At 45.4% G+C, this 16,798-nt stretch overlaps 2 protein-coding genes across 2 annotated transcripts; both read left to right on the plus strand.

The window, feature by feature from the left end:
- The first annotated feature begins 347 nt into the window (after window positions 1–347).
- Window positions 348–8,823, plus strand: dclk3 (doublecortin-like kinase 3). Its single transcript, XM_035620483.2, has 7 exons — window positions 348–583; window positions 1,463–1,677; window positions 2,151–2,282; window positions 2,984–4,159; window positions 4,870–5,002; window positions 5,129–5,296; window positions 5,421–8,823. The coding sequence occupies exons 1-7, from the start codon at window positions 517–519 to the stop codon at window positions 5,831–5,833; spliced, it is 2,304 nt and encodes a 767-aa protein (XP_035476376.2). The 5' UTR covers window positions 348–516; the 3' UTR covers window positions 5,834–8,823.
- cyhr1 (cysteine/histidine-rich 1) lies at window positions 8,570–15,096 on the plus strand. The gene is made up of 6 exons (XM_035620485.2): window positions 8,570–9,703; window positions 10,849–10,943; window positions 12,025–12,168; window positions 13,306–13,517; window positions 13,662–13,840; window positions 14,681–15,096. Exons 1-6 carry the CDS (start codon window positions 9,410–9,412, stop codon window positions 14,891–14,893), a joined length of 1,137 nt encoding a protein of 378 aa, XP_035476378.1. The 5' UTR covers window positions 8,570–9,409; the 3' UTR covers window positions 14,894–15,096.
- The last annotated feature ends 1,702 nt before the right edge of the window (window positions 15,097–16,798 follow it).

A 16,798-nucleotide genomic window follows, 5' to 3' on the forward strand; every position in this document is an offset into this window, starting at 1 on the left:
CCACACACACACACACACACACGCAACCCGTCCTCTCATCACTAACCTCACTCACAAAAGGAAATACAACACTTCCGCTCAGTTCCTTCAAAGTAAAACGTCATTGATGAACATCGCTGGTCTACTCGAGCTTAAAATGCCAAAGTATTTGAAAATTGGATTCGTTGATAAAAATCCAAAATAGATGAAAACCACTCGTTTATTCAGGGAGGCGTGCTGCTAATTTGATCCACCCTTCCTATTCAAAATTAATATTTTATTTTGATTGATAAGTCACTCAGTTTCCGGTGTTTCTCCCTCCCCAGTCTTTCCCCTTGACGTGTATCCATGGCAACCTCTGTAGCTACAGCAGGTCCGGTCAGCTCACAGCGCATCCCGTTACCTTCCCTGAACGCTGACGGCCAAGAATATGACAGCAGCAACTTGTGGAGGAATAAAATATAAATGAAAAATAAGTGTCACTGAGATTTTGTTGACAGTTCTGGAATTTTTTTTTTTTTTTTTTTTTGTAAAGACATGACGCCCCCGCAGAGAGCCCGGTATGGATGCGAGGCGGCGCGTAACGCTAAATGGAGGGTGGCAGGTGAGTTGATGGGCGGATTGAGTAGATTTAATTTACAATTAAAACAATTAAATCCTCGAACAACGTGTTAGAGTCAAGGCTGCGTCACAAATAACAGATCAAACCGGCTTTAAACTGGAATCACAGGTAAACCAAAGACAAGCCAAGACTTCTAAGATTGTAATTCAACCTGAGCTGTTACAAATATTGTCAGATGTCATCACTTGATGATACTTGATGCATTATTACTCTTAGACCCCATCCCACCACACACACACACACACACACACACACAAACACACACACAGAGGATGTTAGAGGTACAGGGTCTTGTGTTTCTGTCTTGTTGTTCTGCATCTGGAAAGAAAACAAAAGCCAAAGCCTGACTGACTGGACAGATAACATCTCTCTATCTCCCACAGTGCCAGAAAGTGAAACGTCAAAGATGCTCTGTGTCTTTATTGCTTCATTAATCATGCAGATTCGGCTGAGCCCGAACCAGGTCAAGCAACCTTTTGTTTAGGTGTGTACGTGTGTGTGTAAGTGTGTGTGTGGGGGAGTTAGTTTGCATGACTTAAGGAAGCCTTAATAATTCAGCCAGCTGGCCAAGGTCCTTGAGGAATCTCGAATGGCCCTTGCACTCCGTGTGATGGAAAACACTCAAATCTGATCAGCCGGATTTGTTTTCACACACACACACACACACACACACACACACACACACACATGCACATGCACGCACACTCACACGGGACGAGGAACTGGTGTTGTGTTACTTATGAGTTTTACTTTGAAAGCCACCAGTGGGGCGATGACGACAGTGCCCTTAAGTACACTTTCAATAATCCAACACTTGGTGTCTTTGTTCTCTCAACCGGTCCTCCTCTCTCCCTGCCTCAGCTCCTCCTAATATCCCCTTGTTGAAGCATCCTGTTGGGATACCCCAGCCATGGCCCATCCACCCCCACCCTACGGGAAAGGTCCACAGGTCCCACTTCTTACCTCCTCCTCCTCCTCACCTGCCTCTTTTCCACACCCGCCATGCAGAGGAGAGTGCTGAGCGGCCCCGTCTTGTCACCATCGTCCGCCCCTGTGGTCAGAGCACACTGCGGAAGGTAACTAAGTGGTTAAAAATAAATACTGCACTGATAATTTATGGATTAGTTATGAGGGAGTAATTAGAATAATGTTTGAGTTCAGAAGTTGTGAAAATCCTTTCTATTTGGTGATAATGCAGTTCTAAAAGTTGAACACATGTTCTTATAGTCCACCAATCTTACAGTTATTCATGGATTTTGATCCAGATAGGTATTCTCCAGTGAAGTGATATAACTCCTCTTTGGAGGCGTTTTCCTAATAAATGAAAGGGTTTAAAAGACAAAGTGTCATGTTGGACATCCCAAGACGAGGAATACTTAATATAACCAATTCTTTTAGCAATCATCAATTAAGCATGACTTAACTTACAAACCCTTTCTGGAGGGTTCCTTATTAAAGTGTTGGTACCAAATGACCAATAAATTAGATGGTAATTTACATGACAAAGAAAATGTCATAACCTTACTGTCATTTTTATGTGTTTTTCTAGGTAACAGTGCTGTTGAACCGGAGGGGTGTGGTGTCCTTCGAGCAACTGCTATTGGATATCTCCGAGGCGTTGGGGTTCCCCCGTTGGCACAGAGCCAGAGTCACGCGCCTCTACACGACCCACGCACGAGAGGTGAGGCTCAATCCGCCGTCGCATTAACCCGCGAGGTGATCCTCGGGGGGAAAAAAATGCACCCATGGAGCCCTTTTTACCGATCTCTGTAATGTGTGCAGTTCTCTCCATGCTAGACTCAAGGTGTCTCTTTATGACAGGGCCTTAAGGTGATGCAATTAAGCAGAACACAACTTCCGTCCCTCTTCATGGTTAATACCAGGCTTTCCTTGGCTCCCACACAATTAAAGAACAAACAGCAGTAGACCTGGAGGACCATGAAGTTAAGGGGCCCCAGGGCGTTGTCCTGCGTTGTCCTATTTTTCAGCTAATGCACTGATCTTCACTCGACTCCCCTCTATCGACTGGGGCTGATAAAGCTGACAATTAAAACACAGGGAGCTGGAATAAAGGGACATGCGGAAACTGTCCAAATGAGGATTTAGAGGTGTCATTTTGTACAACAATGCTGATGGTCCTCAGAATCAAATTGTTCGGGGGACATTGGCATGGTTGTTTTCTCTTCTGGGACCATTTGAACCTTCAGAGAGGAGAAAAAACTCCAGTGTCACTACAAATGCGGCTGAGCAACACGACTCCTTTTGTTTTCTGCTTTCATACAGTCCTGCATGCTTATAAGTGTAAAGCCACTTGATGTATGTCAGAGGCCTTGTGAAACTTGCCCAGACCTGTTGACATGTAAGTCTTTGTCTTTAATTTAGGTGAAAGGCGTATGTGACTTCTTTCGAGGTGAGGTGGCCTTCGTGGCGCTGGGTAAGGCCCGTCCAGAGCTGAGCAGTGTGCAGGAGGCTCTGGAGGAGCTCTTTCCTGAACATTCCCATTACCGGGCCGACGCACTTGGGGCCTGGGAGAGAAGACTTATTCCAGCACCAGACAAAGCCGCCAAGGCCGACAGTGGATACAGTGAGGGGGCAGACAGCAGCGGCACTAACAAAGCGGCAGACCAGGATACCAACACACATGTCAAAAACGACACAATAACACACACAACTAACCACACGGACACACACCAACTGGAAGATTATAACTCAGATGTCCAGAGGTCTCATAAAAAGAGTTCTTGCAGAAAACCAGCTCACCTTCCTAACCACCTGCAGAGACTACATGTGAGGGGCGGGGTCAGAGAGCGACAACCTTCCATGGTTGGTCCGTTTAAACTTACAGATGCAGGAATACCCTCTCCTGCACTGTGTGAAAACTGTTTAGCAATAAGAGGTAAGCATCAGGGTACGGAGCGGGCCAATCCCCTGTCAGGGAGGGTCCCACTTCCTCCTGTGTCGAGAAAGCAAAAAGGTAGTTCTCATACAGAACCACTCAGCCCTCAGCCTCCTCAACCAGTCAGCGGGAATGAAGAGAAAAGTCTTGCACAGTTCCAACTTTTAAAACCACTTCCAGGCGTGGGTCCAGCACAGGTAGACGCACAGCAGAGGACGACCGTTGACCTTCCTTCAGGCGGCAGTGATGTCACCCAGTCAGATATCGAGCGCTGCTACGAAATAGGACGTGTGGTTGGAGATGGGAACTTTGCAGTGGTGCGTGAGTGCCGCCGCCGTGATGACGGACAAACCCTTGCCGCGAAGATAGTCGAACGCTCCAAGCTGATTGGTCGGGAGCACATGATGCAGAACGAGCTGAGCCTCCTGGGGAGCCTGTGTCACCATCACATTGTGCGGCTGTTCGCGCACCACCACACGCACACTCACTCGTACCTGGTGATGGAGCTGGTGAGTGGGGGGGACCTGTTCGAGGCCATCAGTGAGAGGGGGAGGTTTTCAGAGGCCGAGGCAGGACTGATGGTGTCCGACATGAGTGATGCACTAAATTACATCCACTGCAAGAGCATCGTCCACCGAGACCTCAAACCAGAAAACCTGCTGGTGGGTATCAGGCTCAGTGAAGGTGGAAGAGTGTGTATAAAAATGCAATAATCCCAATGAAAATACATAGTTTTCAGCTAATAATCCATGTCTCCTGGTTGGTACTCGTTCACTTTGCTGTCTGACAGTGTCTCCTTTTTTATATTGTCACTAGGGGGAGCCAAAGAACAATATATTAAATTCTTGACATGGTAGCTTTAATTTTTTCCAACAGGCTTGGTTGCCAATTTCTTTCAAAATCATAATCAATTTCTTTTTTAGGATTATGGCTTTGTTAGTAGTGGAAAGATACTGTACGTACTTTGCCCTAAAACCAAGGGGCAAAGTAATTTATTAGCTGACAATCCTTCTGTAAATGGAATAAACTCATGAAGATTTCAGCTTCACCTTTTATTCATCTTCTCAAAGTTCCCCCACATTCTCTAACTCAACATACCAAACTGGGGCATCATCACAAAGTAAAACTGATATTAAACCACATAATGTGAGGGTACAACTATTAATTGTTGAAATAAAGTCAGATGAGTATTTTGCAAAGTCCAAACGAAAATGTCAGTCACTTAAGTTTCTCTGTCTATATGTGTGACATCTATGTGGGTGCACCTAGAGTTTGAATTGAATTGAAGTTAAAAAAAAATATATAATCTCTGCTCTGCCTCCCTGCCTAACTCTATTTCTGTCTGCATCTTGTCCCTCTCATTCTCTCTCAGGTAGAGCGTGAGGCAGGTGGCATCTGCAGACTGAAGCTGGGAGACTTTGGTCTTGCCATGGTTGTCACTGAACCAGTCTTCACCATATGTGGGACACCAACATACGTAGCCCCAGAGATTCTCTGTGAGACAGGTGAGAGCAGTTTGCTGCAGTATCAATCACTACTTTACATTTTACATGTAAATGTCATTTAATATCACAAAATAGGGGTTGCTTTTCTTCTTTTTCAGTCTGAAAATAATTTTCATTTACCATCAGGTTATGGGGTAGCAGTGGATGTATGGGCTCTGGGTGTTATTCTCTACATCCTGCTTTGTGGATTCCCCCCATTTCGCAGTCGGGACCGGGACCAGGAGGAGTTGTTCCAGCTAATAAAGCAAGGGCAGCTCCACTTCCTGTCCCCATACTGGGACCGCGTCTCAGAGGGTGAGAAGCACAGATATGTAATATATGCTGGCACAAATGCCTGTACATGAAATTATATATTCACACATAAATACACAATCCACTTCTGTATGCTATTCTGTGTGTGGGATTGTTTTGTGTGCAGAAGCCAGAGGCCTTGTCAGAGCTCTGCTTCAGCCAGATCCCACAGTGAGGCTGACAGCGGAGCAGACCCTGCTGCATCCCTGGGTGGAGGCTATGGCTTCGGCCTGCAGGCAGGGGGCGTTTACGGACAAAACTCAGAGGAACACTGCAGACTCTGGAGCAGAATCAGAGAGAACGGCTCAGACCAATGCAACAGAAACAAGACCAAGAATCAGCAACAGCGAGGGAGAAATCGCACACAAAGAGCTCATCAGAACTCAGGAGAGACAAAATGAGATGCAGATCAAAGCGCACACAATGACAGAGGACACACCCAGTCAACAGAAACCAGACTGCACCTCTCCGGACTCTGGCTCACCCAACAGACGAGAAATACGGGATCCAGGCCCCAACGAGTCAAACTCGGAGAGTTGAACTGTCATCTTGATGCCCCCAAACCGAACTTCCATCCCAGATTATGACACAGTCCAAACAAAACAGACCGCAAACAGTCACCTTCAGATTCAACACCTTCAACCAACACTGCTGAACCAAACACAGCAGGTCAATTAACACAACACCACCTATCCTCCAACCCAACGGCTCCTTCATCTCACCCTCCATCAGTAGAAACCACGGCAAGCCGAGTCCTCGCCACGCCACCATCATCCACCCACACAGTCCTGGCCTCACTGTCAATCTCCTGTGTAGCTGTGTGATTAGATCAGGGTCATCGCTTTCATTGTTCTGGACAATGCCGCTGATTTCTTGGCAGCTGAATCCTTGAACGACCCACAGATAATGTGATGTACTTTCTTGTGATTGAATAGGGTCTGATTCATGGGGTAGATAAATCTCGAATGTGTGTAATCCATTTATCCTGTAGTAATTAACTGATCAGGAAATGTTGTGTAATGACCAAGGTGTGTGTCCCTGTAGGATTAATTTAGAATCTAGACACATATTCAGCTTATCCTTGTTTCTAATGCTCTGGTGTGTTCATGGGAAGACTCTTTGGCATTTTGTTTTGGTCGACCATCTATCTTTCCTAGCCAACCGTGTTTAGCTTTGAGGATATGATATGTTATCATGTCTGCCATTCCTACCCATTGCTATTTTTGACACTGATCCACTTTCCTTCTATACTCCATTCCTGGAAGTCTGTGTATCATTCATCTAGCAACAGTAGTTTACTAGATGTTCATAAACTAAAAAGAACCTTTTAGTAATAGTTTGCCATATATATCATCATTTTGCATGCCATCTTTCTAGCATTGTGTTTGTTATATTTATTTTGAAAATGGTCTGTAACACACTACTGCTTTCTAGATATAGCCACAACATGAAAACCACTGACATACTTTCTCATTATAATGCAATGTTCTATGGGGAAACCTTGGGTCATCTGGGTGTTACTTGTCACAAACCACCCTCCTAAACATTGTTGCAGAACCAAATACCAAGCAGAACCCCCACGTGACAACTCCCGGTCAGCAGCAGCCTCACCCAGCAGGACAATGTGCAAAAACTTCTCAGAAATAGCTGGAAGAACATGACAAAGAGCCCAAAGCATTGACTCAGCCTCCAAACTCCCCAGATCCCTATACGATCAAGAACATAGGATACATGAAGAGGCTAGAGCCATGGAGGCCCCCAGCCACAAAAACCCACAGGATTCACTACCAATGTCCCAACACCACAGGATACCCCCACCCCCCCAAAGGTCCCGTGTCCATTCCCCGACGGGTCAGAGCTGTTTTGACGGGACGAGGGGAACCTATACAATTTTAGGCTGGTGGCTCTATTGTTGTGGCTGATCTTTGTGTTGTTAAACTGTGACTGTGTGATGGAAAAACAACCTGCAAGCGAGTATTCTGTGTCAACGATTTGAGAAGTTAATTTGCAGAAAGATCCAGTGGCTACTCATGGTGATAATCCAGCTTTCAGGACACGGTGGGTGCAGATCTCCCGAGTAACCTGTGTGTGCATAGCTGAGGGTGGTATGGCTCCCTGGCCATTCCGCACAGACCAAATAAGGCATATCTGTCTGTCAAATGGGAGTGGCTTGTCCTGTCCCTCCCGATTACAGACAGCTGAAACTCTTGACATCCGGCCCCATCACCTACCCCCAAGTACACACAACCCCCCATCCTGTACACGGAGTCAACTGCTCCCTGCCCCGGAGGCTGCTTAACCACAAATCTTGGAATCTGAAGCGACTGGTGGGTGATTTCACTGAGGAGGCCGACTATGCAACATGCCTCTGAGAGCACACTTACACAAACACACACACACACACACACACACACACACACCTAGTTTTTCTCAGTGCATCTCACTACAATCAAACTGCCGAGCCTGCTAACCATTCCACTCTCGAATATGTCTGCATGTTGAAGCTGCAGCATGATCCACCTGCCGCCTTCTGAATTATATTTATTTTCTGAGTTGGTCTTCCATTATTTTTTATTTGTAGCTGGTGTTGGAATTTAGTACATTTCCAGTATATCCTCCTGGCCCTCCATTGTATTTCATATCAGACTCGGCTAGCCTCCCTTTATCTTTAAAAAATAAAACTATGTTAGAGATACAGAATTCTACCTGACAACAGCAATGAACTTAATTCGGATTGGATATGTTTCTCTCTCACCACTGGTCACGATAGATCCATGCCTTTGATGGCTGGATTGATCACACACCATCCGGCAATAACCTGAACGAAGTTGCACTGTATTTATGCAGTTAATACACACAGGAATCTCAAACTGAGTGGTGTTGTGTTATCATCACATATAACCTCCCCCCTCAAATTTCTGGGGATCAGCTGTACTGAAGGGACGAGAAGACTCATAAATGCCTCTGACCTAGTATCAGTGTCCAAGGGCACTTAAGACGTCGCTTTGGTCGAGAAACAGAGTTATTTGTGTCGTGAAGTTGTATTAACAGTCGTCAGAGCGCTGGCGTCGTAAGTGAGGTGTTATGACACGTGGTTTGTTTCCCATAAACATTGGAAATGTACACAAGGACGCGTCCTTCGACGGAGTGGCCTAAATTTGTCGCATATCAGGTTTTGGTCACCTTTCAAGTCCTGCCATACGCTGACCCGCAGGTGCCCACTGCGCATGCGCACTTAAAAACTCTTTAAATACCCCAAGTCATCTGCCACAACAAAACATTCCGCTGTCAGCCAAGTCGCGGCCGTAACCAAGTAGCTGCAGGCGCACAGAGGCCGTCACAGACGCACGCAGGGTGGTTACTCTGTAACACGCAACTTACCAAGACGAGACCGACAACCTGCCTGAGTAATAACGAATTTGACCCGGAGTCGTAGAGGCTGTGCAGGGTGAAGTCGGGGGAGACGGACAGGAAAAAAAAAAAACCGAAAAAAAACAAAGATGGCTGTGTAGCCAGAGAGACGAGTTCCGACAGAAGTGTCTGTAGCCGCGGATTCAATCCCCCGACAGGTCCCGCGGGTCCCGCGGACAGTCCGGCGACACCGGAGCGGGGACGTTAGACGAGCAGCCGAGCTGGGCCACGGGCGCGCGCCGCCGTACTCTGCTGTCACTGCGAATAACGGCGTCGAGGGCAAAACAACAGCTGAGGGACGCCCGAGTTGTTTTTGTTCCGCCTGGGCAGAGCGAGAGGACTGCTGTGTTTGTGTCAACGTAGCTAGCACGTAGTCTGCTAGCCCCACTGTAAGTCAACAGAACTAGTCGACATTTAATTCGGTCGCTTTTGACAATTGTACACGCGGCCGCGTCGTTACGCGGTCGTTCGCTTGTTACGCGACCGAGTCCCCAAGTGTAGGGTGGCGTTGGTGAGAAGTGAGCCCGCATTCCCGTCTTGACAGCCCGCCGCCGTAGCATTAGCCCGGCTAACGCTAGCTAGCTGTCAGCTGACCGTTAGCTTGACAGGTTGTGAGCTAGTCCCGAGCTAGCCCGCTAATATATTTGTTCGGGCTCGGCGTGGCCGCGGCGGGGACACCTGGGATCTTTGTAGACGGCCGTCGCCATGTCTTCACTGGAAGAGCGAGACGTGGGCGTAGCGGCCGCCCCTGGCTCCTCCTCGGGAGGCCCGGGGGTCGGGGTCGGGGCCGCGGGGGCAGCGGTGGAGGCTGTCGCCGGGGTCGCTGCCATGCAGGAGGAGGTCGGGATGAGACGAGACGGGCCCGAGCCTGACCCGGACGAGCCGCCCAAGAAGAGGGTGAGAATACCCGACGGAGAGTCAGGGAAGCTGGAGGAGAGACTGTACTCAGTGCTGTGCTGCACCGTGTGCCTAGACTTGCCCAAGGCGTCTGTATACCAGGTAAACATGGTGTCAATCATAACACCCCCCCCCCTCCCCACACACACACACACACACACACACACACACACACACACACACACACACACACACCCCCACGCTCAAAACCCCTTGAAATATCGACAAAAACAACAGCAAACCAGCTGGACCTCATACTAGAACACACCCATGTGTCCCAGCCCCCAGTGTCAACCTGTTGAATGTGTTGGCCATTTATTTGTAGAGATACACGAGATCCAACACGGGCCCCAAGTGTCTCCCGCAAGTTGAGCCATGAGGCTGCGACCAGACACACCCAGGCCCGGTGGTCAGCTGTGCAGGCTCAAGTTCATAACATTGTACTGTGAATTACCCTCAAATGACCCTCGGCCAAAGCCACAGTCCCAGCCCCCACTCCCGGAACACAAACATCCAGGATTTAACAATTATCTCAACTTTAATGACATATATATATATATTTTTTAAATTGTATATTCCCCTCCCGTTTAACCCATCCTACTGTTCTGCTAATTGTCTCAAACTGCTCTATTCAGTGTCAAGTGAACACGTGTTATTAGTGATTGTTCAGATAGTTTAACCATTTATGCACTGTTGTGCCGTTCGTCACACACATTTTAAACAGATTTTACAGTGTAAACACAAGTCAATTTTTTTTCCGCACAATAGTATACTGTATAGACACTCGTATTAAATTTTTTGATCAGACATTAGGCCTGTGAGTCCATTTAACTCGTAGAACTCATTCACAGAGAAAAGTACACACTTTCAAACCCCTCTCCTTCGTTAAGCACTTATTCAGTTGTAATGTTGCGGTAATATTTACAGACCACTTTGTTGTTGCTCTACTGTTGTTGGGCAACTTACTTAATCCATCATTAGAATTTCAATGAAATGAAAAAACGTAATCAAATGACATATGCCCGGCATTTGCCTTACACGGCAAATTGCAAGTTTTGATTTGAGTCCCTGACCCCTGTAACAAATGATGCAGACTTTTTGTTGTAAGATTTGACAAGAGAAAGTTTAGGTATCTTATTCCAATCTTCCAATTTAATTCTTCCCAGCTTGTGCAACTCAAATATTTTAGCCATGGCACCCGTGCCTCTACCCATTAAAAAAAACTGTCAATCTTTTCTCCACCACAGTGTACCAATGGACATCTGATGTGCGCAGGCTGTTTTATCCACCTCCTGGCCGATTCTCGTCTCAAGGAGGAACAGGCCACATGTCCCAACTGCAGGTAAATCAAGTTCCCCGTTGACATTAGATGGTAGAAATTTTGTCAAATGAAATAGCATTGATTCAGAAACTCATGTTGCCCTTAAATACAGATTTTTTTTGTTCTGCATGTTCCTTTTGAACAGTGACCGCCCACTTTTTGAAATGCTCTGGGTCCCGAACTGAATTTCCCATTCATTCACGTTTCATAAAATCATAATACAAAGAGTTTAAAGCCTGGAACCAAGCCAATAAACCATGAGATGAATCGTTACCGTAAAATATTTTAAATGGAGCAAAAGAAATTGTCAAATGGAAAAAAAAGACTGTACATAATTATTTTAAGAGCGAAGGAAATACTCATCCCATAAACCATTGCAAATGCCTTTCCAACGACTTCCAACAGTCATATATTGTAGCTTGTGTTATGTGTGTGTATGTAGTGTATAACTACCATAGAGTTCAGTGGTAGCAGTAACTCAAGTCAATGATACACTTTAGGATTGTGGGTAGTGTAGTACTTCTCAATGACATCACGATAAAACGTGTTTCATAAATAAGGTTGATTTCGTAGGTGAGTCTACCTTGGATGGTTACGACATCTGACTCATAATCAAAATGCTTGATTGAGAATATGAATGGGATTTTCACTTCCGGAACCTCACGGTTTGAGCTATATTAGGAACTATGTAATTATTGCTAGTATTTGGATCTCCAGCAGGAAAAAACTAAAATACAGGGATGTCTGTCTTGTTAAGGTGACACCTAAAGTCACTCTCTGAATCTAAATGTACGGTCATTTTCAGCAGTTAACCTTGATTGACAAATTAAACACCAATATGATTTTCCAAAATCACTTTTGCATCACTAATGTATGGCCACAGGAAAAAAATACTTATGAATATGTTCTGCCTAGTTGTATAATTATATGTTGAAATTAGCACCAAAAATTGACAAAAGCATAATTTCACTTTTCGACCGTACTACTCTTGGTTGTGCCTAGTTCACAGACTTGCATGAACATACTGAACATACCGCAAATATTATATATACTCTGCTGCCACTCTCTGAGGTATGATTAGTGTTTTTCTCTGTTTGTGTAGGTGTGAGATCAGCAAGAACCTGTGCTGCAGGAATCTTGCCGTTGAGAAGGCTGTCAGTGAGCTACCGACAGAATGTACCTTCTGCCTAAAACAGTTCCCCCGCTCCAGCCTAGAGAGACACCAGAAAGAGGAGTGTCAAGACAGGTACACACACACACACACACACACACACACACACACACACACACACACACACACACACACACACACACACACACACACATTCAAATTCATTTAAAAGCAAAATCACTCTTTTTCCAAAATAAGAAATCTTCCACATTTCTTTTCCAATAATATAAAAATTGCAAAGTGTCTCAAAATTCAGCCGGCCCACAAATGTGTCAAAGCTATTAAATTAAACTCTTATGCCAACTGACTTCAGGCCGGACTGCAAAGAAGTGAAACAGAAACATGGAAATGGCAGCTGTGCACACATTAAACCCTTAAACGATGACAGGGATTAAATCACAACTATGACTGTATGGACGTGTGTTTGTGTGTTTCAAATCAGCACACTAGCCTGTCACATGAGGTTGATTTGGAGAAGATGAGGGAGCTTGTGATGTGTGACTTCTGGGGAGGGGGAGAAAAGCAAACAGCTGATGTGATTACTGACTGTGTGTTTGTTGTCTGCGGCGCTCGGGCTGTTTGAATTTGCATGCAGGAAATCCTATGGGGCTGTTGCTATAGCAACAGGTGACCCTTCTTAGGACAGCAGTGCCCATGCAAGTGTTGCCATGACAACAGCCATGGCAGTCACAAGGTGTTTTGTTTTTTTGGTCAGGTCAGGCAGAAAAAAATGCGCATCTGGATATCAAGCTCAGCATTTAATAAACAGAGATTACAATCTGTGAGTCCAGGCGTTTTGCAGTACTCCGTCAAACTAGTGAATCCACTTAAAATGCCTGTAAAATGCTGAATCTCTTGCAGCCACTACTGTGATATATATGACAAAACTTTGCTGTTAATATAAGGTGTTTTAACTACCCATGGTTCACTAATGAAGTTAACTAGTACCTTTCACACTATTACAGTAATACCTCAATTTTACTGGAATACAGTAACAGGTATTCAGTGAAAAGCACCTCTATCTAGGATGTAACTAATGTTTCTTTCCTTGACGTCAGCTCTAAGCGAACCTTAAGTACCTTCCACTTGGTGCAGGAACATAGCTTGTATTCATCATAAAGCACCACTGTGAAGGAAATCATTTTTTATGAAGCCATGTCTTTTCCTTCCCCCGTTATTTCTTGTAACTCACACTTGCCTTTACGTTTCCAGGGTGACACAGTGCAAGTACAAGAGGATTGGCTGCCCCTGGCAGGGTCCTTTCCATGAGCTGCCAGCGCATGAGAGCGAGTGCTCCCACCCGACTAAGACTGGCACAGAGCTGATGGGAATCCTGGGAGAGATGGACCAGAACCACCGCAGAGACATGCAGCTCTACAACAGCATCTTTAGTCTGCTTTGCTACGAAAAGATTGGATTTACAGGTAAATACACAATGGTTACAAAGAGATGAATACAGTGTAAATATATGTTTCACTTTGCTTCCGGACTCCTAAACATTCTTCCCCTCCCACTCCTGACCCTTCTCACTGCTTCAAAACTTGTCCTCCACTCACGTGTCCATCCAGAGGTGCAGTTCAGGCCATATCGCACTGATGACTTCATCACCCGTCTGTACTATGAAACACCGCGCTTCACTGTTCTCAACCAGACGTGGGTGCTGAAGGCCCGCGTGAATGACTCCGAGCGCAACCCCAATCTCTCCTGCAAGCGCACCCTTTCCTTCCAGCTAATACTCAAGAGCAAGGTACGGGCATCTCCCTGTCCGTCTGTCTGTGTTTATTTTTAACGTTTTTCAGTAGTTGTTTTCAGGGCTTCGCGTGAGTCACTGTCCACCAGGCTCTAAAAGTTTGAAGCTGATCTGATAGCTCTTCACAGTTTCTGAATTCTGGTCAGGCTATTGAAGAATAATGTCAGTGGAAGATATGACCAGATGACAGATGAGTTCAAATCAGTGTGTGGTTCAACTGTCTTTCTTAAAAAAACAACCCTCCCCTGCCGATGTGCAACTCTGTGTTATTTTTCTCTTATATTTTGATGGTAATCTGTCTCAACAAAAATAGTTGATATTGATCAACATAAATTAGCCCAAACAATACATGGTCATGGCTGATGTAAGGAGCAGATTTGAGTTTATCGAGGATATATATATCGAGCACGCCATTAAGAGCTGCAACTAATGTTTTCATTAGTTGCAGTGTTTGTCTACCATTTGTTTATTGGTGAATCACTTAATCGTAAAATCAAAACTTTAATATCCCAACCAATTGATCAAATTCCACAGATCTTCACTGAGTATTACATTTGACCGAAATGTAACTATGAATCTATAATCCAAATCGTTGCCAATTAGTTTTCCAATGATAGACTGACTGATCTGCCATTACATAATGACGTGTCATTGCATAGATTGCCCTCCAGAGAGTAATGTCAAGTTTGAAGTTTGAATATCTTAGTCACAATAATCAAATTACAAGGATTATTTAAATTTTGTGGTGATGGGTATACAACTAGTAGGGGCCAATATGTCTGACTTCCATCTGATCTCAAATACTGACATGTTTGATGTTTTGTTCTTTATGTGCAGGTGAATTCTGCCCTGGAGTGCTCCTTCCTGCTGCTGAAGGGGCCGTACGACGACGTACGGATCAAGCCCGTCATCCACCACCACTCCTTCTGCAACGACGCCAATGAGACCGAATACGTCCCTCTGCCCATCTCCGACTCAGTGGAGTGCAACAAACTGCTGGCCGCCAAAAACATCAACTTGCGCCTGTTCATCTTCCAAGTCCAAAAATAAATAGTGAGGGAAGAGGAGGAGGAGGAGCAGCCAGAAGAAGAAGATGATGGAAAGGACGGGGAAGAAGAATGGTGATCTAGGACGAGGGGCAGAAAGGAAGAGAGGGTGTGATGAAGAAGATAAAAGAGAGACACCACTGAACCACTGATACCTCTTAACACACACACACACACACACACACACACACACACACACACACACACGCACACGCACACGCACACAAACACATACAAACACATACTCACTCACTGACACACAATCACGCAGGGTACACGCAGGGTACACGCTTACACACACACACACACACACACACACACACACACACACACACATAGATAGATATACACACATGCCACTAATTACACTTACCTCCTTTTACAAGATAGTGAGACCCCTTGCTCGGGGGAGCTGTGAGTTGCTATGGAGATGGGTAGGCATTGATATGGGATTGAGGGGGTGAGGTGAAACCTGCAATGGCACAGGTGGGGGATGTTTGGGGCCGCAAGCGGGGGGAGGGAGGGTGGGGGATGTGAGATGGTTGGTGTGTACCCAAGGAGGCTCTCTGAAGTCAGGCTCTGTCTGACCTTTCACCCCATGACACCCTCAGCCAAAGGTAGCGCACACGCCAACCAAAGCAAGATTCGCTGTGTGTGTGTGTGTGTGTGTGTGTGTGTGTGTGTGTGTGTGTGTGTGTGTGTGTGTGTGTGTGTGTGTGTGTGTGTGTGTGTGTGTGTGTGTGTGTGTGTGTGTGTGTGTGTGTGTGTGTGTGTGTGTGTGTGTGTGTGTGTGTGTTTGTGTGTGCGTGTGTGCGTGTGTGCGTGTGTGAGAGTGTGAGAGTGTGTGAGTGAGTGTGTGAGTGAGTGAGTGAGAGATGGAGGAGAGAGAGACGGAGAAAGAGTTAATCGATGGACCACAGAGTGCGGCCCACACTCTGCTTGCATGTTCAAACAACCCAGACACGTGTGATAATGTGAAAATAGAACGTCTGAGTCAACTCAGTAGTTCTTTGGACACGTGAAGGGGTTTGGAGAGTGTGCGTGCGTGCGTGCGTGCGTGCGTGTGCGTGTGCGTGCGCGCGCGTGCGTGTGTCTCCCCTCCCTCCACACTGTTTGGTCACCTTCTGTTATGGCAAACGTTCTCATTTTATGTATTGGGACTTGGCCAGAACAGATGAAAGATGGCCATCCCCACTTTAACACTCTTTTACCTTTCAACAAGAGGAGAGAAGGCCTGGCTGCATGCATATTTTAGTTATTCGACTTAATCCTCCAGCTGTGGTTATATATAACCTTCAACACTAATATCATTTTTATTTCTCTTAACCCAAAATATTTAAGTACCTGTAAATTTTGTTCTTTTAAGATGGGTTTTTGCGTGTGAACGGCTGCCTGCCTGCGTGAGTGTATGTGAGTGTGTGTCAACACAGTACAATCCTTAGAGTACAGGACCAACAAGACCTTCAGGCCCCAGGTTCACTGTGCGTCCGTTGTAGACCTTCAACTATTTAAGTGATTGATAAATTGTTTAGTGTATATAATGACCAATAGTAGTAAAAACTGCCCGTCACTACTACTACACAAAACCACCGGATATTTAATTCACTGTTGTGTGTGACGGTAGCAAATCTTCATATTTGAAAACCTGGAACCAGCACATGTTTGGCGTTAAAAGTGACTGAAATGATTAATCCATTATCAGAATAGTGCTGATATAATAATGCTGGTTCATTTTCTTTTGAGCGACTACAGTATGATATCAACATTATTGTGTCATTTTTATGGCTGTCAAAATCATATGTCCACCACTTTAAAGTTTATATTGAGCTGATCAACAATTTTTAATTTTTTTATAGATTATGTTCATTTTACTCTTTTGTTATAGTTTAAAAAAAATATTTCAATATAG

Source organism: Scophthalmus maximus, chromosome 22, assembly GCF_022379125.1.
Source record: "Scophthalmus maximus strain ysfricsl-2021 chromosome 22, ASM2237912v1, whole genome shotgun sequence".
Taxonomy (NCBI): Eukaryota; Metazoa; Chordata; class Actinopteri; order Pleuronectiformes; family Scophthalmidae; genus Scophthalmus; species Scophthalmus maximus.